Consider the following 23,229-nt stretch of genomic DNA (forward strand, 5'->3'; position numbering starts at 1 on the left):
TAATGTCAACCATCTATAGGTTACTATGACTAAGACAAGAAGCTATCGTCTCCACTCAACCTTTTCAGAATTACATAAACCTCTAGGTGTGCTGCCGAAATATATGATGCACTACCCATGCTCATACTTTCGGAGTCAATTCTTACGGTTCTGCTTACATTTATTAAACAACTGTTTTTCAGAAACAGAATTACCTGCATCCTTTTACTTAAATAAAATAAAAATAAGCTCAGGCTATTCCTCCGTCACCAGATGGCCATTCTTTCACAGTCACTTGTCAAGTAAAAGCCAAACCATGAGGCTGCCATATTCTGATCTATAAGGCACAGAAGATACAGTGGTGCAGGCAGGGGAGATGATCCTAGTCTAAAAATCAAGGTTTTCCAGGGAACATCTGGAAGGGGCGCGCATATGTCAATGTTGGCCATAAACCGTGGTCTGAGAGCAGTAATGGCTGACAGGGACTACTGGGGGTGGTACTGATACTTCGGATTAACCTTGCCACTCCTTACTCTCTCAAGAAGCAGGGGGATGCAATATTCAAAGTCATTTGTGAACTCCTAAATATTCCATACCTAGGAGCAGTAAAGGAATTATCCCCTAGAATGCAAGGCGACGAAGGGGTTGGGCCCACCCATCCCAAGCATGAGATTCATCCTTTTCACTGGAGGAGGTCCAGAGGACTTCTCTGAATTTTTATGCCACAAAATGAAATGACCTCACATAGCAGTCAAACCTTTCAGCACATAATCCCTATTGAAAAGGGAACAAAAAACAGGTTCCCTTCATTACTGAGAACAGCTTTTTCTGCATTGGGGGGAGACATAATGCTAAGGGGGATGAGGTCAGCTGGTACCAATTACTGGTTCCCTTTCCATACCAAAATACTGTATGCAAGATGACCCATTCCCTTTCAATAGCAAGGCGCCAATGGATTACTGGCCTGGTTTCTATTGGCAACTCTGCAAATGCGGGTACTGCCCCCTTCAACCTCTCCCTGCGATAGAGATGCCCATTTCCCAAATATGGTAGCATATTATAGGACCGCTAGCACAATCACACACAGGAAACGGATACATCTTAGACATTATGGTTTATGCTATCTTTCTAAGACATAACACCATCAATCAATAGAGAATTAAAGATCTAGAACCTGGTTTCACCCAAGTTGGAATCCTCCAGGAAGTCCTTACAGATCAGGATTCGGGAGCCCAGACTGATTACTCAATGAAATGATTTAATCAGACCTAGTAAAATGTGTTGTACAAACTTGTGGCAGAAGATACCAAGAACTGGGACTACCTGTGACCATGCAACCTTCTTGCAGTCTGGAACAATTCACAAGCATAAACTTGATTTTAACTATTTCAGTTGGTCTACAGAGGAGAACCCTGTGTGACAAGTTCAGTAATCTGATCTTTTCAAGAGGGGGGGAAGTAGCCCTCTCAGCCTGGCATGAGAGGCTTACAAGGTTGGAAGCCAGAGTCTTTCCTCCCTAGAGGGAAATGTGAAGTACAAGTTAAAAGTGAGTCAGTTCATTTCCTCTCCCCAGGTGCCATTGTTTCTGAGCAGTACCGTCTTGAATCACCCCATACCGCTTGAGAAACATGCTAGCTAGTTTATATCTTTTTCTTGCAGACCCCTTCAAAAAGCTGAAGTCTGGGCATACTGTTCGCCAGACAGGGAACCATCAACACCTCACACTAGCGGATGCCAGTCACCCAGCAAATCAGACAAAAGAGAGAGAGGGTGCATGAGAGACCAGTGAACCTGCGCAGCTGCCAGGGATTGCATGCACAGCGTCCTGAGCCTAGCATCCCGAAACCCACACCAGCACTGATAGAGACAAGACAACACAGACTTGCTATGGAGCGGCTTTCATGTTCAAGCAAGTACTATTGTTCACCTGATTTGAACTGCAACACAATGCAGCCCCATATCACTACATGGGACACTCTGCAATGTGGGCTGCCATTAATCCATCACAGCTTTTTAGCACAAAAGAAATCTACAGGGTTTAGCCTGAACACCACATGGGCAGGGAAAACAGGGTTAGATTGACCTCGGTCAGAGATCCAATGGAAGGAGGGTTAGAACAAGAAGAATGGCCAAAAGTTTTTGGTTGTTCAGGAGAGGTCAGAGGAGGTGAAAATGGCAGACCAAGAGACCAACAGGAGAAAGGATGGTGAACTGGAGAGGGGAGGTGTTTGGAAAAAACATTAGTTATTGGTTGGTGAGAGCAAGTGCCACAGCATGGTGAGTGTGCATTTAAGTGAAGTGAGTGAGAGTTTTAGAAAGAGCGTAGAGAGTGAGTGTTAGTGTTTGGGAAAATGATTTACGGGTGACTGAGTAGGGGAGGAGGGAGTAGTAATGAGGAGGACACAGTAGTAGTGCACAGAGTGAGTAGAAGGGCGTACTATTGAACTGTGGCGGCAGGAGGCAGAAGAAGAGCAAGAGACATTAGAGGGACAAATAGAACGAGTACTAGGAGAGGATGTGAGGAGTTGGAAAGAGTGGTGAGGAGGGAGTGAGTGATAGGGAGAGGAGCTTTGGGGCATGACTGGAAGAAGCCACTGTGGGGCATGAGTGTCTTTAAGGCATAACCCTACATTTCCTTTAAAACTAATATCAGGTTTAGCATAGGCCCAGTTTAGAAAGTCCCGGATGTAGCTTAGATAAATAAGGCAATCACTGTTAGGATCTCCTTGGAAGGAGGGTAGACTTTAGATAGTGGGGTTCAATAAGCTCTATATACTACCTGGAGGACAGGGTCACCTGGGCTAGGGACGGAAACACTGAAAATAGGGAGAGCGAGGGAGAGCCCTAGCACCCTGCATAATAATTCAACAAAATCCTTGAACTATTTCTGGAGGTTATAGTTATAGTATTCATTAGTCCATCCGTGACACGTGACATACTAGACATTTGTTTCCTAATGATCAAGCAAAGCTTATAAGAGAGAATCTGAGTCACACACAGAATACAGAAAGAAACTGGGCCTTTGGGAAGTAATGTAGGTGTTACAAAGTGATAAGAGTGTGGTGCTTCACGCTGAATCCAAGCAGTGGTTAGAGAATGAAAGCAGTAAATGCCATCTCTGCAAGACCATGAAGAAATTAAAAAATGAGTGGAGTGCATTATGAACAAGAGTATGATCTGGGTATTAGAAAGAGGCTGGAGTGTAGGGTGCCCTGGGTCAGACAAGAGTGTGGCAAGCACATTACACGATTTCAAGCTCTGGAGGGAATCGAATGATTTGCCTGCTGTAAGGAACTCATGGTGACAACAGTAAAGACAGACACAAGTGATCACAGTTCAAGGGTGTTTATTAAACTGTATAAATGGGTGACAAAAATGCATAATCTAAACCTAAATCTAAGATGGGAGCAAGTTACAACCAAATAATAATGAGGTAGTGGTGTCTTGTCAATAAAAAGTGCCTATACTAAAAAAAAAAATAATAATATATTGCAAATCCTTACCGCTAAGTTGCAAAATAGTGTGGGATGATGTTCACCAGAAAGGAAAGAAGTGTTCACAAAATGATAAGTCAGGATGGTATAGCTGGGGTCTCCCCCATGTTTTTAGCACGGTACAAGGTGGGACTCCTAAGCACAAGACACTACTAGGCTTCTCCAGCACGAGGTTACAGTTCTTTTCAGCGATATTAGGACCTTCTGTGGCCAAGTTTCTTTCATACAAAGTCTCTTGCCTCAGAGGGCCTGATGTGTCGAAAATAACAAAACAAAAGTTGCTTTCTGTAATTCCTTACGTTGGGTGATGACTCTTCACCCTTGGATCCCCCTCAACCGGGCTCAATCCTTCTTTAATGTTAGCCTGCCTCAGTCGGGTTCACTACGGCCAGATGCACAGTTCACCTTGCTTTATCAAAATGCAGTATTCACTTCTCATAGCTTTCCTCTTGCTTATGTGTCAAAGACTTTCGTTTGTACAAGGGGTTTTACTCGACCCTTGTATGACCACTCTGACCTCTTACGTCAGGCTCTCCTGGTATATGTCGTTTCAACAAAAGGGGACTAGCCAGAGTCTTTCGAAAGAGTGCCAACATGGTGCTGGACCACTCTTCAGCTGGTCTTTTTCTGGTCTTTCTTAAAAGTTCAGTAACACACAAGTTCTTTGTTTCCTTCAATTCATATCATGTTGCCGTTTGCAACCGTGGCTCAACACAGTCCGGTTTACTATTGGTTCTCCCTCCAACTCACTAGATGTGCTGAACTTCTTGGCGTTTCTTATTTCTGGAGTCAAGGACGGCACCACCATAGCAAGCGCGTCGCCCTGCCCTGGTTATGAGTGTGGGAGGGCCATGTGCACCATTGACATTTGTTACACCACATGTCAGCTGTAGTTCCTGGTCTTATAATTACTTTCACCGAGGCTTTGCAGGTAAGGGTTGAAAAGGGCAAGGGCACTCCCCCCACCCTTGTCGTCCTTTCAGGTCTCGCCGCCTTTCTCTTTCGTTTAGACTGCCGTCCTGGAATAGCTGCTTCCACATGCGTTTTGCCTTGCTCAAAGTGTGCTCTCCCTTTTATCCTAGTGGGGAAGGGAAAGGGCTGTCAAGTGTGTGTAGTTATTGCCAATTGCCTGACTCTGCCTCACTCTTGTGTTGGGATATGTCAGGTAAATGGCTCTGGTGTTAGTCCGTTGTCTTTCACAGTGTAAGAAAATGTTTGAGTTGGAAAAGGGGAGCGAGGGTAGAATGGGGAAAGGGTGTTATAAGGAAGGGGGTACTGCGTCTCACCCATCAGTGTCCCACTTCCACTGCTCGGAGCCCCCCCATCCAGGTAATCCTTCCACACTGGTCCACCGCCAGGAACTGGATCCAATAGCGATGGCCATGTCCTAGCCACCTGGATGACAGATCTCTGGGGACTAGCGTGTGAGACACCTTCAGGTTTCTCACATACCCTTGCTCCATGCGATGTAGGTGCAGCGGTTTCACAGGGGAACCGGGAAAGGAAGTCTACATTCCCCTGGTCTTTTCCATTTTGGTGTTCCACAATGAAGCAGTAGGGTAGCAGGTCTAGGAACCATCGCATGATCCAAGGGTTGGAATTTTTGCGTTGGCTAATCCAAACTAGGGGCGAGTGGTCTCTAACGAGTGTGAACTATCTTCGTAATAGGTAATATCTAAGATGGGTAATGGACCACTTGATTGCCAGGGCCTTTAGTTCCAACATGGAGCAATTCTTTTCATGTGGGAAAAGCTTGCGACTTGCAAATAACATGGGGTGTTCTAATCCACAGCAAACCTGGGACAGGACTGCTCCTAACCCTGTAAGGGAGGCATCCGTTTGTAATATAAACTCTTTAGAGAAGTCTACTACCTTCAGGATTGGGTTCTGGCACAGAGTCTGTTTTAAGGTATTATAACATATATCATCTTCGTCATTCCAATGAAGTTTCTGGGGTTCAGCATTCTTGACTTTATCTGTCAGCCGAGCTGTTTTGTCTGAAAAGTTGGGGATAAACCAACGGTAAAATCCAATTAACCCGAGAAAGGTTATAAGATCTCTTTTGGTCTTGGGTGTTGGTGTATGTAAGACTGCTTTAACCTTCTCATGCTGAGGCTGTATATTCCCATTCCCTACAATGAAGCTGAGGTATTTTACGGCTGACTGGGCCAGTTTGCATTTAGCTGGGTTAGCAGTTAGTCCGGCCTCTCTGAGGACTTTCATGATGGCATAAAGATGGAAGAGATGGTCCTCCCAGGTCTTACTATAAATTACGATATCGACAACAATATAAGCTGCACAGAAATCTGAATAGGGTTGTAGGATTTTATCCATGAGGTGTTGGAAAGTGGCTGGCGCGCCATGTAAGCCAAAAGAGAGGAATTGAAACAGTCCGTGAGGCATTGACAACGCATTCTTTTCCTTATCTGGCCCATATACTGAACTTGCCAGTACCCTTTGGTTAAGTCTATGGTTGATAGAAAGATGGCTGCTCCGAGTTTATCAATTAGGTCATCAATGCGTGGCATGGGATAGGCATCAAAGTCAGAAATGGTATTAGCTTGATGGACATCTAGCAGAATCTCCAGGAACGGTCAGGTTTAGTCACCAACATGATAGGAGAGGACAATGGACTTGAAGAATGCTCAATAATATTGGCTTTCAACGTTTTGTTAACTTCCTCAATCACTATCTGTTTATGGGCTTCTGGGAGTCTATTCGGTTTCAAATGAACCACTTTACCCTTGGGTGTTCTAATATAGTGGTATGTGCCTTTTACGCTTCCTGATTTTTCTGAGAATACATCGGGAAATGAGATAACTACATCTTTTAGATCATGTTGGATATATAGCTCTGGAGGAATTAATTCTAAGTTGTCTATCTCTTCTGGAACTAGACAGGCTAATACTTTGGCTCCTTCCACTCTTTCAAGAGATCTACGTGATATGAATGGACCTTCTTTTTCCTCCTGTCCAGTTGGGCTACTTTATAAGTACAGGTTCCCGTGCCACTTAGGGACAAGTTTGTTTCTGAGGAGTGCAAGTGGACCAGTACTTTCTGTTCTATGGAGAATGATCTTAAGCTCACCTTCTTGTTGTAAGTGGATTTTTGTTGACTCTGGGCATTTTTCATATGAGTACAGACTAGATCTCGAACCAATTTCATATGTTCTCACATTCTGGTGGTGGTTTGCAAGATGGGAATGGGTGCCTCTTCTTGTTCTTCCCAGGTTTTCCAGAGCATGTCCAGGACATCTCTGGGCTCTCTACCATAGAGCAGTTCAAAATGAGAGAAACCTGTGGAGGCGTGAGGGGTTTTCCTTACTGCAAATAGTGCCCAAGGGATCATTCGGTCCCAGTCTTTCCCGTCTTTATCTACCAATTTTCATAGAATTAACTTGAGTTTTATTGAATCTTTCTACCAAGTCATCGGTTTGGGGATGGTACATTGAAGGTGGTAATATTTGACTTCTGCCATAGGCTTATTCATAAAATTCAAACCCTGGTCCGTTAGTATTTCCTTGGGAAAGCCGACCCTGGAAAAATACGGTAAGAGGTGTTTAACGATTTGCTGTGTGGTATTATTTCGAAATGGGCATGCTTCAGGATATCGGGACGCATATTCCACAATCACAAGGACATATGTGTTACCTAGTCTGATGTTTCTAGAGGTCCAATTATGTCCATCCCGATACTTGAAAAAGGGACTTCTATGATCGGCAACGGGTTCAGAGGGGCAGGTAATGGGATGTGCGTGCTAGTTTGTTTTTTTTTACATATATCACACATCTGCATAAAGGTCTTTATATCTGAGTGAATACCTGGCCAGACAAACATCCCACTAATATGTGCCTGGGTTTTAGATTGTCCTAAGTGCCCCCCGGTAAAATGGGAATGTGCAATCTCCAGTACCTTTCGGTGCCTCTTTGGTATTACCAACTGTGTCTTTACTAAGCCTTCCGCAGATGTCTCTCTTCTATAAAGTAACCATTGTTTTAAGAAGAAAAAGGGGCTCCCCTTCTCTGTACCTTCTCCTTCCGGAATAGCTTGTAGAAAAGCTTCAGCAAGAGCTGGATCATTTCACTGGGCGAAGGCTAGGTCGGGATAGATGGTAGGCTCTTCTCCCTTCCTTTCTGTTAAAAGGTTTATCAGCTTCCCCAAAGCCTAAGGTTCAACTTTTGAATGGATTGTGTCCTCCAACGCATTCCTCATCTTTGACATGTGATGTCCACAGCTGTGCTGCTCCGGAAATCTTTTCGGCAGAGGGAGCCCTGCGTCAATGGCGGCAGGTCTATGTCCCTCGCAGGCCTCCGTTGAGGGTGACGTCATCGGATGTTATAAGTAGGCCACACGGCACCCGTAGCCTCAGTTCTGTTTTTTCCGCAAACTTGTTTGCTTCGTGAAACTCTGCGCGCCTCGTGGTTACTTTTCGGTTTCCATACTATGTCTTCTTCTTCTACCCCGCCGACCTCACGGTCTGGCTTCAAGAAATGTTGAGACTGCGGTTCCAAGATGTCAAATTACCGATCTACATAGGATTTATCTGCTCGAAGTGCCAATCGTTGACTGCTAAGGCCTCGCGGGAACGTAAGGGGAAGTTAAAGGTAGGTCGGGTGGCCAAGTCCTGTGCTTCCGGTTCGGCTGGTCAGTCCACCGACGAGTCGAGAGGGTACTCCCCTCATTGGAAGAGATCCAAGTCCAGGTCCCGTAGTGGGTCGCGCCACTCGTTCGCTTTGTCGAGGCAGTCCAGGAAGCGACGTCACTCCTCTTCGGATGACGTCTCTGCAGAAAAGGTGACCTGCCCCTCCAAGTCCTCGAACCCTGAGGAGGGGGATGCTTTCAGGGTGCAGATGATTAAGTTGTTCCAGTCCCAGGGCACAGTTCTGTCCGCACCTTCTGACAAAGCCATCAAGGGACATTCTCGGCCGGAGGCTTGTGCACCTTCGGGCCCGGGTAAACGGCGTTATAAGCAAAGGGAGCCTTCGAGGCCCTGTTCGGACAAGGCATCGGAGAGTCGTCAGAGACGTGCCAGGTCCAGGTCGCGGTCTTCATCGCCGGCAAAACTGTCGAAGCCTGTAAAATCCTCGACGCTGTTGAAGGTGTCGACGCCATCGGCACTACGCCAGCCGGGTGCGGCTGTCGGATCTTTACCTCCGGTCAAGTCCTTGGAGCTGTCGGCACCATTGCCCTCAGTGCCATCTGGGCCAATTATTCTAGGGGGGGTCCTTGTGACGGTGGACCCTCCGAGGAAGGCTACATCGAAGTCTGTGAGGACTGCGACTGAGAAGAGGTGTACACCTCTTCCTAGGAAGGACTTCTTTAAGTCGCTCCAGGACATCTATGAGGACGAAGAAAGGTCTGGAGGTTGGTCCTTTTGGTCTGCCATATGGCACTCCTGGTGTTCCGGAGTGTCTCATTTTCGTGGACAGTCGGGTGGAGGATCTGTGTCAGTCCTTGCATGATGCCAGTAGCCTTGACACGTCCCTTGAGGTGGACTTTGGTAGGCCGGATCCGGGGGGATAATGCCGACTCCTCTTATCAGAGATTAATGTCAAGAGTGGTGGAGTACCTGGGCTGGTCAAGGCCTCCGGTGCAATTTGATCAAGACAATCTTAAGGATATTTTGGACCAAGGTCCGTCCACTGACCCGGTGTTACCATTTCATGTGGCGTTGCAAAAAAGGGTGGCTGCTACTTGGAACGCCCGGAGAGTATTCTGGCGGTGAATAAGTCCTTGACTAACAAATACCGCCCATCCAGTAGCGACTCCGGCTACCTGTCCACACACCCTACTCCGGAGAGTTTGGTAGTTCAGGCGGCAACGGCCACCTAGAAGCAGGCAGCTTACCCTACCATCCCTCCAGATAAGGACGATAAGCGCATGGATGGATGGGCACACAAGGTGTTTTCTGCTGGGAGTATGGCGTTGAAATCAGCCAACTCCACCTGTGCCTTAGCAAAGTTTCCACACACTCTGTGGAAGTGCCTCTCTTTAGTGGCTGGGCATATTCCCGAAGGGGAAGAAAGGGATGGCTTTCTGGCCATTGTGCAGGATGGCAAGGATGCCATGTGTGTATCCCTTCAGTCTGGGTTGGACACTACGGATAGTGTCAGCAGGTCCATGGCTACGAGCACTGTGATGCGCAGGTTTGCGTGGTTGTGGAAGTCAGGGTTGCACCCAATGTGGAGGCCTATCTTCTCAACATGCCCTTTGATGGGTCACATCTGTTTGGCAGCAAGGCTGATGAGAGCCTTCAGAGGTTGCAGACCTCCTTGTGCAGGAGATTTTAACCCCGCTAGAGAAAGGCGCTATAGAACCAGTGCCTGTGGCAGAGAGGAACAAGGGTTGGTATTCCCCATATTTTTTGATTCCCAAGAAAGACGGAGGACTGAGACCCATCTTGGACTTGAAATACTTGAACAAGTTCCTCTGGAAGGACAATTTGAAGATGGTCACTCTTTCTCAGATCCTTCAAGCCCTACAACTTCAGGATTGGTTGGTGTCATTGGACCTGCAGGATGCTTATTTCCATATGCTGATCCATCTCAAGCACAGGAGATACCTGCGTTCCGCAATTGGCAGCTCGCACTACCAGTTTCGTGTCCTGCCGTTCGGGTTGACCTCTGCCTAAGGGTCTACACCAAGCTCAAGGTGGTGGTGGCAGCATATCTCAGGACGGGGGGATTCATGTCTAGCCCTACCTGGATGATTGGCTGATCAGGGTGCGTTCTCCCGAACAAGCCTTGGATCATCTCAGCGTCAACTGCTACTCCCTTCACAGACTTGGCTTCTCCCTCAATTTCAAGAAGTCTCATATGACACCTTCCCAACAGCTCAAATATATTGGGGCGGTGTTGGACATGTCCTTGGGGATGTGCTCGCCACCCAAGGTAAGGGCTCAACACATTCTTCAGATGGTCTCCAAATTTCAACACGCCCAGAGTCTTCCGGCTTTTGAATTCTTAAGGTTGCTCGGCCTCATGGCTTCCTGCATTTTTCTGGTGCCAGAGGCAAGGCTGAGAATGCGTTCCCTTCAATGGGATCTCCGCTCAATGGTCTCAGTTCTCAGGCAAGATGTCGGATCTCCTTCATGTTCAAGTCAAGGTCTCCCAGAATCTTCTGTGGTGGGCCAGCAAAGAAAATCTTATGGAGGGAGAACTATTTTGGCAACCATGGCCAGAGGTAAAGGTAGTGACAGACGCCTCCCTCATGGGGCGGCGGGCTCATGCCAACGATCTGACCATCAGCGGTCATTGGTCTCCATCAGAGTCCAAACTACACATCAATCTTCTGGAGCTGAGAGCAATCAGGCTAGCACTGAAGGCTTTCTTGCTGTCTGTACGGGGAAGATATTTCCTGATAATGACAGAGAACATGGTGGCCATGCATTACCTCAACAAGAAAGGTGGTGTAGGTTCACTCCCTCTGTGCTCGTAGGCAATGCAACTCTGGTTATGGGCGACTCAAGAGGGAATCTCCTTGGCGGCGGTTCATCTGGCCGAAGAGGAGAACATGGAAGCGGACGCTCTGAGCAGGCAAAGCACAGTCTCCCACGAGTGGGCACTAGCTCAGGAAGTCCTTCAAGAGATCTTTGCCCTTTGGGGAACCCCGCAGGTGGACCTGTTTGTGACCGGTGCCAACGGAAGTGCGAAAGGTACTGCTCAAAGGAATTTCCTCCGAGAGGAGCTCTAGGGGACGCGCCCATTGTGGATGGGTCATTCCCGCTTCTGTACGTGTTTCCTCCAATCCCTGTCATTCCTCATGTTCTCAGGTGGTTTATGACGGTTCAGGACCTGCATGATCCTAATTGCTCCGGTTTGGGCCAGGAGAGCGCGGTACCCGGACCTTCTAGACAAGTCCATCTGTCCTCCGATACTTAAAGAGAGGATCTTCTCTCGCGAGAGGAAGGTCGGGTTCTCCATCCAGAGGTGAAGACTCTTAACCTTCACGCATGGTTTCTGAAAGGTTGAGATATAAGGACTGGGACCTCTCAGATAATGTGATGGAGGTGTTGCTTTCGTATAGGCAGCCAGCAACAAAGTCCCTGTACCGTTGCCGTAAGTTTTGCGACTGGTGCAGAGGAAAGAATGTTGATCCTTTCCAGTGCTCTATTCCGGAGGTTCTCTCCTTCTTGCTTTCTTTAGCCCACAGGGGTCTTCAGGTGGGAACCATTAAAGGTTACCTGGCAGCGCTGTCTATCTTTAAGCGCTCATCCGAAGAATGTTCTTATTTTAAGATTCCGCTGATTGTTCAGTTTCTGAAAGGGCTGACAAATGTGTTCCCGCCGTCGCCTTTTCAGGTGCCAGTCTGGGACCTTAATTTGGTCTTAAAATTTATGATGGGTGCTCCATTTGAACCCTTGCATTCGTGTCCGTTGAGATTGTTGACATTAAAGACTGTTTTCTTGGTTGCAGTTACCTCTGCTAGAAGAGTGAGCGAATTGCAGGCACTTTCTTCTTAGCCACCCTTTACTATGTTCCACAAGGACAGGGTTGTATTGAGAGTACGTCCGTCCTTTCTACCTAAGGTAGTGTCAGAATTTCATTTAAGTCAGAAGGTGGTGCTCTCCGCCTTCTATCCTCCTCCACATCCTAGTAAGGACGAGGAGAGACTCCATAGGTTGGATCTTAGGGCTTCAAGCTTTTATCTTTCTAGGATGTCCAGGGTCAGAGTGGACGACCAGCTCTTTGTGGGGTATACTGGACACTGTTTGGGCCAGGCTGTTTCTAAGCAAACCTTGTCTAGGTGGATCATCCTCATTATTTCAGAATGCTACCGGTTGGTTGGCAAGGACCCTCCTGAGGGCTTGCAAGCTCATTCCACCAGGGGCATGGCTAGATCGACTGCCCTGCAGAGGAGTGTACCAGTAAGGAACATCTGCAACGTGGCAACGTGGTCTTCCATACACACATTTGTTAAGCATTATTCCCTGGATACTTCCCATGCTCAGGATGTTGCCTTTGGTAAAGCAGTACATTTGATTGGGTATGCCTAAATTGTTTTCCCTCCTCCTCTCATGGATACTGTTTTGGGAGTCTGTCAAAGATGAGGAATATCTTGGAGTACACAATCCATTTGAAAGAACAAGTTACTTACCAACTGGTAACGTTCTTTCGACTGGTTGTTCCTCCAACGCATTCCTCATCGCCCTCCCAGCTTACCGCTCTCAAGAATTTCCCATGCGGTTGCAGCTTATGTTCCAACAAGGCTAAGAGCAGTCAATGCTGTAATTATTGGCCCATGTGCCACATGTTGTGAGGAGGATAAACATGAATTGAGGCTACGGGCACCGTGCAAGCTACTTTTAACATCCAATGACGTCACCCTCGATGGAGGCCTTCGAGGGACATCAACCTGACACCATCGACGCAGGGCGCCCTCTGCTGAAACAATTTTCTAAGCAGCACAGCTGTGGACATCACATGTCTAAGATGAGGAATACGTCGGAGGAACATCCAGTCAAAAAAACGTTACCAATTGGTAAGTAACTTGCTCTTCTGTTTCACTTTCTTTAAACTGAGGTAATAGAGCCTTTTCCAAAATTCTTTGAGCAATTTGATCTCCACAATGTACTTCAAAGGGGATCTCACCATGATTCTCTAAGAGAACCTTTACATCGCCCGGAAGTTGGGATCAGTGACGCCAGCTAAAACGTTTATACGGAACTTCCACGCTAGGCTGGATTTTGGGGCCATTCTTATGTAACACCCCGAAGGGGGTATTAAAACCAAGTCTATAGGAATCATTCCTCTTTTCCCAGGGGGGGGGGGCAATAGCTTGCCTACTGCTAAAAATATCAAAACCTATTGATTCCTTGGTGGCAACAGAAGGGGTAGAAGCACTCAGAGTTTTTGAAATTATAGGGTTCCCCAATTAGTTTCAATTGAGCCACATCCCACTTCTGACACCATATGTAAGGTACTCATGGTGGTAACAGTAAAGACAGGCACAAGTGATCACAGTTCAAGGGTGTTTATTAAACTGTATAAATGGGTGAGAAAAAACACTTATTCTAAACCTAAACATAAGATGGGAGCAAACTACAACCATCAAATAATAATAAGGCAGTCATAGTAGTGTCTTGTCAAATAAAAAGGGCCCATACTAAAAAATAAACTATTGCCAATCCTTACCGCTAAGTTACAAAATAGTGGGGGATGATGGTCATCAGAAAAGAAAAAAGTGAAATGATAAGTTAGGATGGCATAGCTGGGTTCTCACTCCATCACGTGTTTAGCACCGGACAAAGGTGTGACTCCAACAGAAAACTGGGTTTCCTCTAAAACAATATTACAGTTCTTTTCAGCGATATCAGGACCTTCTGTGGCCAAGTCTCTTTCATACAAAGTCTCTTGCCTCTGAGGGCCTGATGTGTCACAATAACAAAACAAAAGTTCCTTTCCGTAATTTTTTATGTTCAGTGACGACTCTTCACCCATGGATACCCCTCAACTGGGCTCCAATCCTTCTTTAATATTAGCCTCCATCAGTCGGGTTCACTATGGCCAGATGCACAGTTCACTTTGCTTTATCAAAATGCGGAATTCACTTCCCGTAGCTTTCCTCTTGATCACATGTCAAAGACTTTTGATTGTAAAAGGGGTTTTACGCGACCAGTGTAGGTCCACTTTGACCTCTTACATCAGGCTCTCCTAGGGCCTCCTGGTATCTGTAGTTTCAACCAAAAGGGACCAGCCAGAGTCTTTTGAATGAGCGACCACGTGGCCCCGGACCACTCTGAAGCTGGTCTTTTTCTGAGCTTTCTAAAAAGTTCAGTAACACACAAGTTCTTTGTTTCCTTCAATTCATATCATGTTGCCATTTGCAATCTTCACTCAACACAGTCAGTTTACTATCGGTTCTGCCTCCGACTTTCCGGCTGTGCTGAACTCCTCTGCGTTTCTTGTATCTGGAGTCAAGGACAGTACCAGGGTAGCAAGCGCATCTCCCCGCTTTGGTTATCAGTGTGGGAGGACCTATGCACTACGGACATCTGTTACACCACACGTCAACTTTAGTTCCCAGTCTTATGATTCCTTTCACTGAGGCTTTGCAGGTCTGTGTCGAAAAGGGCAAGGGCACTTGCCTCCTCGTCGTCCTTTCAGGTCTCGTCGTCTTTCTCCTGTTTGAACTACTATTCTCGAATAGCTGCTTCTTTGTGCGTTTTTTGCCTTGCTCAAAGTGTGCTCTTGTGCTCCACCTTTTATCCTTGTGGGGAAGGGAAAGGGCTGTCAGGTGTGTGTAGTTATTGTCAATTGCCTGACCCTTGTGTTGTGACATGTCAGGTAAGCGGCTCTGGTGTTAGTCTGTTGTCTTTCACTGTGTAAGAAAGTGTTTGTGTTGGAAAAGGGGCAGTGGGGTTAGAGCTTCTAAATATCCTATGGGGTAGGATGGAGAAAAGGTGTTATAAGGAAGGGGGTACCACGTCTCACCCGTTGGTGTCCCACTTCCAGAATACCCCCCATCCAGGTGATCCTCCCCCACCCCCAAGAACTGGATCCAATAGCGATGACCGTGTCCTGGCCACCTGGATGATAGATCTCTGGGGACTAGCTGGTGAGACACCTTCAGGTTTCTTACACTGCACAGCCTGAATTGGACAAAGGAGAGGGTGAAAAGTGATCTGGGTCAGGCATAGGAGTGGTTAAAAGGTCACTGAAATATGGGGCCATTGGGTGGGATCACCAATTGCTTGGAATACATGGCCTTTGGACACCACTATTGAGTGATTAGAAAAGCTTTGATGTATGGGGTCCCAGTGAGACAAACCAGATGGTGTAAAGTGACTGACGTGCATAGGTGAAACCATTAAAGGGCCTACAAAGGGATTGGGCTATAGAGCCATTCGGGAAGTCTGTGAAGCAGTTACAAATCGACAAACCTGGACACCATGGGTGTGGTAACAGCGACTCGAGAGCAAGGCTCCTGGTGACACCATTAAGTAATTTGAATGCAGGTCCAAACATGAGATCATGAAGATAATACAAGGCTTATGTCTGAGCCAGGAGCTTAGGTGAGACAAGAGGGGGTTAAAAACTGACTAGAAGTCGGGACACTTAGAGTGAATGTGGAGGAGAGACAAAGTGACTGCAGTGCAAGATGCTAGGTGAGAACGGTCAGATTATAAAGGGACAGCAGTGCAAGTGGCAGTTACCATGAAAGTATAGGGTAATTGGAGTGAAGGTGCACCGGGAGAGACATTGCAGTATTAGTCAGTAACTTGAGTGCACGGCACTGACTGAGAGAACTGAGACTGCATGTCAATCCACGGCGTGGCATGGGTTAAAAAAAGGGCTGAAGTGAAAAGCAAGTGAAACCATAGAGGAATGAGTACTACAAGACTGTGAGTAAGACCACAGAGAGGTTTAGAACTTACTGGCGTGCTCGTCCCTTGGTGTGTCCACAAGATGGTTCTAATGGAATGAAGTTCAGGTCCCAGGAACATAGATGGGATGTAAGGTGACTGCTGTGGGAAACCACTGTATGGGTGGAGAGAGAGGTAGTGAAAGTCTTTGAGTAAGGCCACAGATGTGTTATGAAGTCACTGGACCAACTCTCACTGATTGAAACCAACACAGTAATTGGAAATTGAATAGTGATCAGGGCACTGTGGTGGGGTTAGTGTTAGGAACTGATTGAAATGCAGTGTTTTGGGCGAAATCACAAATTCCCCTTAGCGTGACTTATAAGGAAAGGCCACAAGTAAGACCACTCAAGAGGCTGATATGAGTATATTGGAGATTTCTGTGTGATATCTGGTTTGGGAATGTGTTAGAAAGTGATTGCTGTTTAGGGACACTGTTTAGATCACAAAATGTGTAGAACGAGTCAATATCCCTGCTTCAGATCAAACAAAGTTATTATTGACTGAAGGGCGCCGGGGAAGGACATGGCAGTGTTTGAAATGTATACAGGTACAGAATAAGTCTATGGAGGATTAAGAAACTGATTCCACTGTAAAGCCGCTTTTAAGACCTTAGTGGGGCTAGCAAGTGTCTGAAGTCCCACAACCTTCTTGAGAACAATTGAAGGATTAGAAAATCAATGCCTGTTAGGGCCTTTGATTTAACCATTGATGAGTTAGAATGTAGGTGAATTGCAGGGCCCTCTGTGAGATAATGAAGGGATTAGGAAGTGGCTCGGAAGCTGGGCCCTGATTGAAAGCACAGACATGTGAAGAAAGGGTGGAGTAGTCCAGGATAACAGGAAAGACCACAGTGAAGTTAGCAAGTGAGTAAAGTGCTACATACATGGCGAGATCAACAAGAGATTGGAAAGTGACTGGACTGAAGCACAGAGCACTTGGTCTAGACTCTGCACCCCAGCTCTGCTGCTTGGATCCATACATGTGAACTATAGTAAAACATCAACCAATTTTCTGTGCATTGTAGGACATCTGGATCGCTTCAGATGACTTCTGGTCATGTACCGGGAGATCGGATCACAACACTCTGGTTTTGAGGCAGTTTCACTGCATATTTTACATGCCCAAATGTAGCTCAAACTGGTATGCTCTTCTTTTACAAGAGTTTATCTACTCTCACAAAAGTGCCTGTCATGAAACTCTTAAGTTTCATATAGGTCCAGTGGTGTAGAGGGCAAACGCTTTGCTTCCTTTTTATTTTTATAAAGCCCCAGCTGGTCGCCTCGTGGCCACTTCTTATCTCGGGTTACTGAAGCAAGAACTGCAATGCAAAAGGAACTAAGCATCACAACCATGGTGGTCAGGGTGATGGGTTGTTCCAAAATTAGGAAATCCAACACGGAAAATGCTGTTACTTTATAGAAACTCTTGCTCATGGAGACTAGACATCATACAACCAAATGGGTGGTTCATACATTTTTGACGCCACATTGTTTTCTAAGCAATAGCTATAATATCATTCTGATACGTTGCTTTGCTCAGTCTTATTTTTTCTTCTAATACCTTTTAGTTCATTGTACTTTAATTGATTTTATTGTTTAACCATGGTACAGCATCATACATGCTTCGGTGCATGGCCCACCCCTTACAGGGTCCTCATGGGACCATGCACAGGTGAGACAGTGACTGTAGGGCTAGGAGTTAGTCCCTGAAGAGGACAGATAGGGAATGAGTTGCAGGGCACTAGTTTAGACCATGAAGGGGTTTTACAACATAATTGGAGTCTACTGATCCGGATGAAACCACAGAGAAATGAGAAAGTGGTTGCAGTGCAGGGTCCAGAAAGGAGGCATGCAGGGGTTAGTAAGTGACTGAAGAGCTGGAACCAGAGTGAGACCACATAGTGCTAGAAATGAACTGTAATGGAGAGACCTGGAGAAACAGCAGAGATTTGAAGGAGACTTTTGCAGAGCCTTCAATGGGATCAGAGAGATTGTAAGGTTATCAAGATAGCTTGACCCTGTGTAAGAACACACCAGTGACAGAAAGAGACCAGAGCGATGGGCCCTTCTTAAAACCACAGCATGGTTAGAAAGTGACTGGAGCTAAGGGCCATGTGTGAAACTGTAGAAAGGTTAAAAAGGGACTGCAGTGTTAGGCCATTTGGTGAAATCAGAGAATGTTAGAAATTGAATGGAGTGCAGGGCGAGACAATTGAATGGTTGGAATGTGACTAGAGTGTGGGCTCCGGATAAGACCATGAAAGCGTTATGTGCGATTGTGGTGCAAGACTCTGGTTGTGTAGAATGGCTAGGAAAACAGTTCGATTGTGACTAGAGGTGAGGGCTTTGGGTGAGACCATAGAACAGCGAGAAAGTGACTTGAGTGCAGGGCTCTGGGAGAGAACCTAGAACGGTAAAATGTTGCTAGAGTGCAGGGTTCCAAGTGAGATAATACAATGGTTAGAAAGTGACAGGAGTGCAGGGGTCCGAGTACGATGATCCAAAAAGGTAGAATGATGCTAGAATGCAGGGCTCTGAGTCAGAGGACAATACAATGGTTAAAAAGTAACTAGAGTGCAGGGCTCTGGGTGAGAACCTAGAACCGTAGAATGTTGCTAGAGTGCAGGGTTTTAAGCAAGATAATACAATGGTTAGAAAGTGACGGGAGTGCAGGGTTCCGAGTACGATGATCCAAAAAGGTAGAATGATGCTAGAATGCAGGGCTCTGAGTCAGAGGACAATACAATGGTTAAAAAGTAACTAGAGTGCAGGGCTCTGGGTGAGAACCTAGAACCGTAGAATGTTGCTAGAGTGCAGGGTTTTAAGCGAGATAATACAATGGTTAGAAAGTGACGGGAGTGCAGGGTTCCGAGTACGATGATCCAAAAAGGTAGAATGATGCTAGAGTGCAGGGCTCTGAGTCAGAGGACAATACAATGGTTAAAAAGTGACTGCCGTGCAGGGCTCTGGGTGAGAACCTAGAACGGTAGAATGTTGCTAGAGTGCAGGGTTCTGAGTGGGATGATGATACAATTATTTAAAGTGGCTGGAGTGCAGGGCAAGGGGTTCGAACCTAGAACGGTAGACTGTTGCTAGAGTGCAAGGTTCTGAGTGAAGAGATGATGAGGATACAATGGTTAGAAAGTGACGAGAGTGTGTAGTACTCACAAATTGATGGAATGGGTCCAACATAACTGGTTGCAAGGCACTGAGTGATACAACAGAACAGTAAATACGCGACTGAAGTCCCTGGCCCTGGGCCACACAACGAAGAGTGCAGGACCCTTTGTGAGACCATAGCATTGTCAGTATGTGAATGGAGTGCATGGTTTAGAGGAAAACCAATGGAATGTTATAATGGGTAAGCCGATTTAAATGGCATTAAAAACACACACACGTTTTCAAGATTTTAGCCCCCCCCCCAACTTTATCTGGCGCCCAAATCTCACTTAATTGCAGCTGTTTCAAATATATGCAGCATGCAGCCAGTAGCACCATGATGCAGAAAAGGACTTGCGAGTAGTGTCCGAGGACGGAAGTCAAAGGCATCTAGATAGCATCAAGAGGTGCAGTGGCTACTGAAGTTTCCCATAGGGAAGTCATGGGTGATGGACCCCACCTGCTAGAACTGTTCGACAGTCAGCTGTTGAAGAAGCTCACCATCACATTAATCACCAGTCCGAACAATTTTCCAGTTATCTGCTAGACAAACATACTTTGCCACAGTGACTCTCCCTTAGACCCCAGTTTTAAATCACAGAGCTTTCTAATAAGTACGAAGGACACCCTCTGATGTGTGAAGTGGTGGAACAGTAGCACAACACATGCAATGTCAGTTTATCCTGATATGGGGCCCAGGAATCCATCTATGGCCACCCATCTCGTTTTAACATATGTCTTACAGATAATTCTGATAAGCACTAATGATGCCTAAAATGGATGGGACTTTGGACATCTCCAGAGGTGGCCTCCAGCCAGGTGCCTTGTAAAACAAGGACCTCCAACTCATTCTTTGCAAGAAACAGCAACCAAGGACAATGACCGCTCACCCTACCCCCACCCAGATTCTAGAGGGGAAGGTACTGGTGCACAAAAAAAGTCAAGGAGTCCCACTACCTCTAGGTCCTCTGGAAAGCCTGTAAGGCCTCTTGAGCCATGTTATTGCGCTACTGCGTGAAGTGTTCACAGTGTTCGCCACAGTTGGGCCCCTGCAACACCCCAAGAGTAGCTGTGAAGCTATGTGATGGAGTAGGGAACTGCAGCGTGTATTATCTTTCTTTGCAGGCATTGCTGAAATCAAGCCTACAGGCAGTATGACACACAGCTGCCAGACTACAAATATACCAGAACCGTGCATGGTATGTCTGTTGAGAAACAGCTCGCTCCTAATTTTACTGCTGCGCCACATGCAACCTGTACATGAGTAATCTCTTCAGCGTGTACGGTTGCTGTCACACCTGTGGTCGCTCGGCTCATGCTGCCAGTGACAATCCACCATTGCTGAGGTGCAGTTGTGATCTCCACCTCAAGTTATTACTCTGCCGTAATAAAATCACGTTAAGGGGGGGGGGTGCACCAGTGCGCAATGAGGGTTCCTAGAATGACTGTGGGTGGGAGGGGTAACAAGGAGACTACTGCCAGATTCTCAGTTGTGTGCTGAGTCTTAAAAAGAAACAGAGGGGTGGAAGCCAACAGCTACCTACTACTGTGGAGTAAGTTCTCTGTATACTGAGGAACAGCTTTGAGGTGCAACTTCAAGCGCCTGAGGACTTTCTGAAACCCAGGCACCTCAAACCCATGTGGAAAACATAATGGTAGTAGGTAATGCCACTCTACGACATCACCAAGCTGCCCAGTTCCTTCCAGAAGGACTGAGGATTTCGAAGATGCCAATAGGGCCAAAATGGTGGCGTACATGGTGCCAAGATTCTGAGAACGCAGCCTTCCTCTTCCTAGTCCTATCAATCACCAAAAGACTTGTACACCTCTTGGGGGTGGGGGTGAATAAAAGGCAGCAGGCAGACGGCAAGGTTGTCCTCCAACCAGAAGGGAAGCCTATTTTGACCGGGGTGAAAGGCAGCCCACCCTGACAAGAAGTTGCTGCTGTGAATAACTCGGGATGATTTGTCTTGAGCAGCAACCTTACCTCAGTACTTCTTCTCATGGCCAAACCCACACACAGAGCCTGGGTGTGTTGTCCCGTTTCTTTTAACATGGGGCAGATTTGACTCTGTGTTTCCCCTTCTACAGTAACATGCTTCCTTTCCTCCCTTGCCCGGCATGATTAGACTTGTTGACGTGTTTAGACTGACCTGCCATTTTGTGTGGCCTAACATCTACCACCCTCAGAGAGCCAAAAGACTCCTTTGCACTTAATGGAGAGTGGGCTGGGAAGTAAACTAGCAACATCTGGAGATCTTTGAAGGTGCCTAGCTGAATGTAAAGGAGACAAAAGCATCATTCATCACAGAACCTCACGCAATCAAAATGCCACCAGTCATTGTTCACCACATTTTGCAACTAGCCACCATGCCCAACATGCACGAGAGCTGCCGGTCACTGTGCGTCAAATGATTGAATACCACCATTCACAGTGCCACGCAGTTTTTCCTCAAGCCACTGTGCTTCACATGCTTTAGTGCTGCCAGCTTCTATGCCTCACATGGTTGAGTACCACCAGTCACAAGCCTCACATGGTTCAGTGCAGCCAGTCACTCTGCTTGACATGACTGAGTGGCACCAGCCACCATGCCTCACATGATCGAGTGTCTCCAACCACCAATGGTAAGGGATGGGTCCAGCTCATCATGTCCGCTCATTTAGTACTGCCCATAAACATCCCTCACATGGCTTGATTGGGCGTGGAAAGTAGCGGCACATTGTCCTGCAAGCGGCGGTGGTGTCCCCTCATGAGTGGCGGCCGGCGGTATCCCTCGCCATCCAGCAGGGTCTCTGGCAGAGGCTTGCGCTTGCTCTCAGGCAGCAGCATGATGCTGAGGATGCAGAGTATGGCCAGCGATGCCAAGATCACGTGCTGCAGGAAGTAGCCGTGCTGGTTGTGGAGGTCCAGTAGCGGGGAGCTGAGCTTCCCCAGCCAAGCCATGGCCAGGGTGAGGCCGAGGCAGCGCCCTCTGGGGAAAGAAAGGATATGCATAAGATCAGGAAAAGCAGAAATCCAAGAATGCACAAGACATTGGAAATCAGGGAGGGCAGCAATCACGGAGGAAGGCATCCAGGAATGCAATGATCGGCGAGTGTGGGACATGAGGCAGAGCAGAAACTAGATTGCATAGGGCAGAAATCAGGGAGTGTGGGAGAACATTAAGGGTGTGCAACTATTGTGGTAAATGAGAATCGGCGTCTGCATATATCAAAGAGCTATCAAATCAGGAAATGTGCGGTTGAGCATGCACAGCACCAAAATCAGGGAGTGTAGAAATAAGGGCACATAAAAGAGGTGAAGGGGCAGGAATGAAAGGTCGGAAAAAAAAATCAGGATACCCTGCTACTAGAGATTAGGAAAGTAGGGTCCTTGTCCCTGTTTAAAAAAAAAAAATTAAAAACCTACTTGTTTAAATAGATTAGAGGATAAATGGTCTAAGACCATACAGTAAGTTCCTAAAACTTGGTAACTCACCGCTGATTTAGTTTATAACAACTGTGACTTGATATGATTTGGTTCGTCCAGCAACCAAATCCAAATGTCTTAATCAGTCAATCAACTAGTGAACACAAGTCTGGGAGATCAGGACTTGCCCAGCACAGATAGCAGATGTAGCAGATTAGGGTGTTTTGGGGGGGGGGGGCAGGAAAGTACATACTGGAGAGATAACTCAAATGTAATGAGTGTGGGAGAGAAATCAGTGGCTTTACGAGTGGGGAGCACAGCACAGGAAATGGCATGCATAGAAACCAGGAAGCATTGCAAGTAGTGTGGCAGGGCCGAAAACAAGAGATGAACAGAAATTCTGTGGGTAAATCATAACTTGGTATGGGTGTTATATCTGGGGTGGTGGGAATCAGCACTAAATGGTGCACAGAAATCAGGGAGGGTGGAACTCAGGGTGTGCTTAAACCAGGAGTAAGGGAGTGCAGAAATGAAGGAGTAGGAGAGATGCAATGGTGGGCAGTAATCACGGGATGCATGGATTAAGGCAGCACGGAACTGGGGAAAACAACTTAGGGAGTCCATGTACCTCGGTAAAGAGGGAACAAATAAATGGTACACTCAAAAAAAAAATCAAGGCGCCAACAATTTCAGGGAGCAGGAACCATTCAAGAATTCCAGAGCTTAAGCATCCCAGAGACCAACAATCCCTGAACCCACAGAAATAATTAAGTGTACCGGCCCAACTCACAGTGGCGGGTCCAAACTCTTTAGACTTGGGTGG

General features: G+C 46.7%; 1 protein-coding gene across 1 annotated transcript in view; it reads right to left on the reverse strand.

The window, feature by feature from the left end:
* Positions 1 to 3,308: 3,308 nt before the first annotated feature.
* The window catches only part of SLC22A17 (solute carrier family 22 member 17), a 291,227-nt gene continuing 271,306 nt past the window's right edge, over positions 3,309 to 23,229 (reverse strand). The window contains exon 10 of the mRNA XM_069633948.1: positions 3,309 to 21,969. Within this exon, the coding sequence (XP_069490049.1) occupies positions 21,681 to 21,969 (289 nt within the window). The 3' untranslated portion in view covers positions 3,309 to 21,680. The remainder of the gene's footprint in view (positions 21,970 to 23,229) is intronic.

Source organism: Ambystoma mexicanum, chromosome 13 (genome assembly GCF_040938575.1).
Source record: "Ambystoma mexicanum isolate Mex_15411 chromosome 13, UKY_AmexF1_1, whole genome shotgun sequence".
Classification (NCBI taxonomy): Eukaryota; Metazoa; Chordata; class Amphibia; order Caudata; family Ambystomatidae; genus Ambystoma; species Ambystoma mexicanum.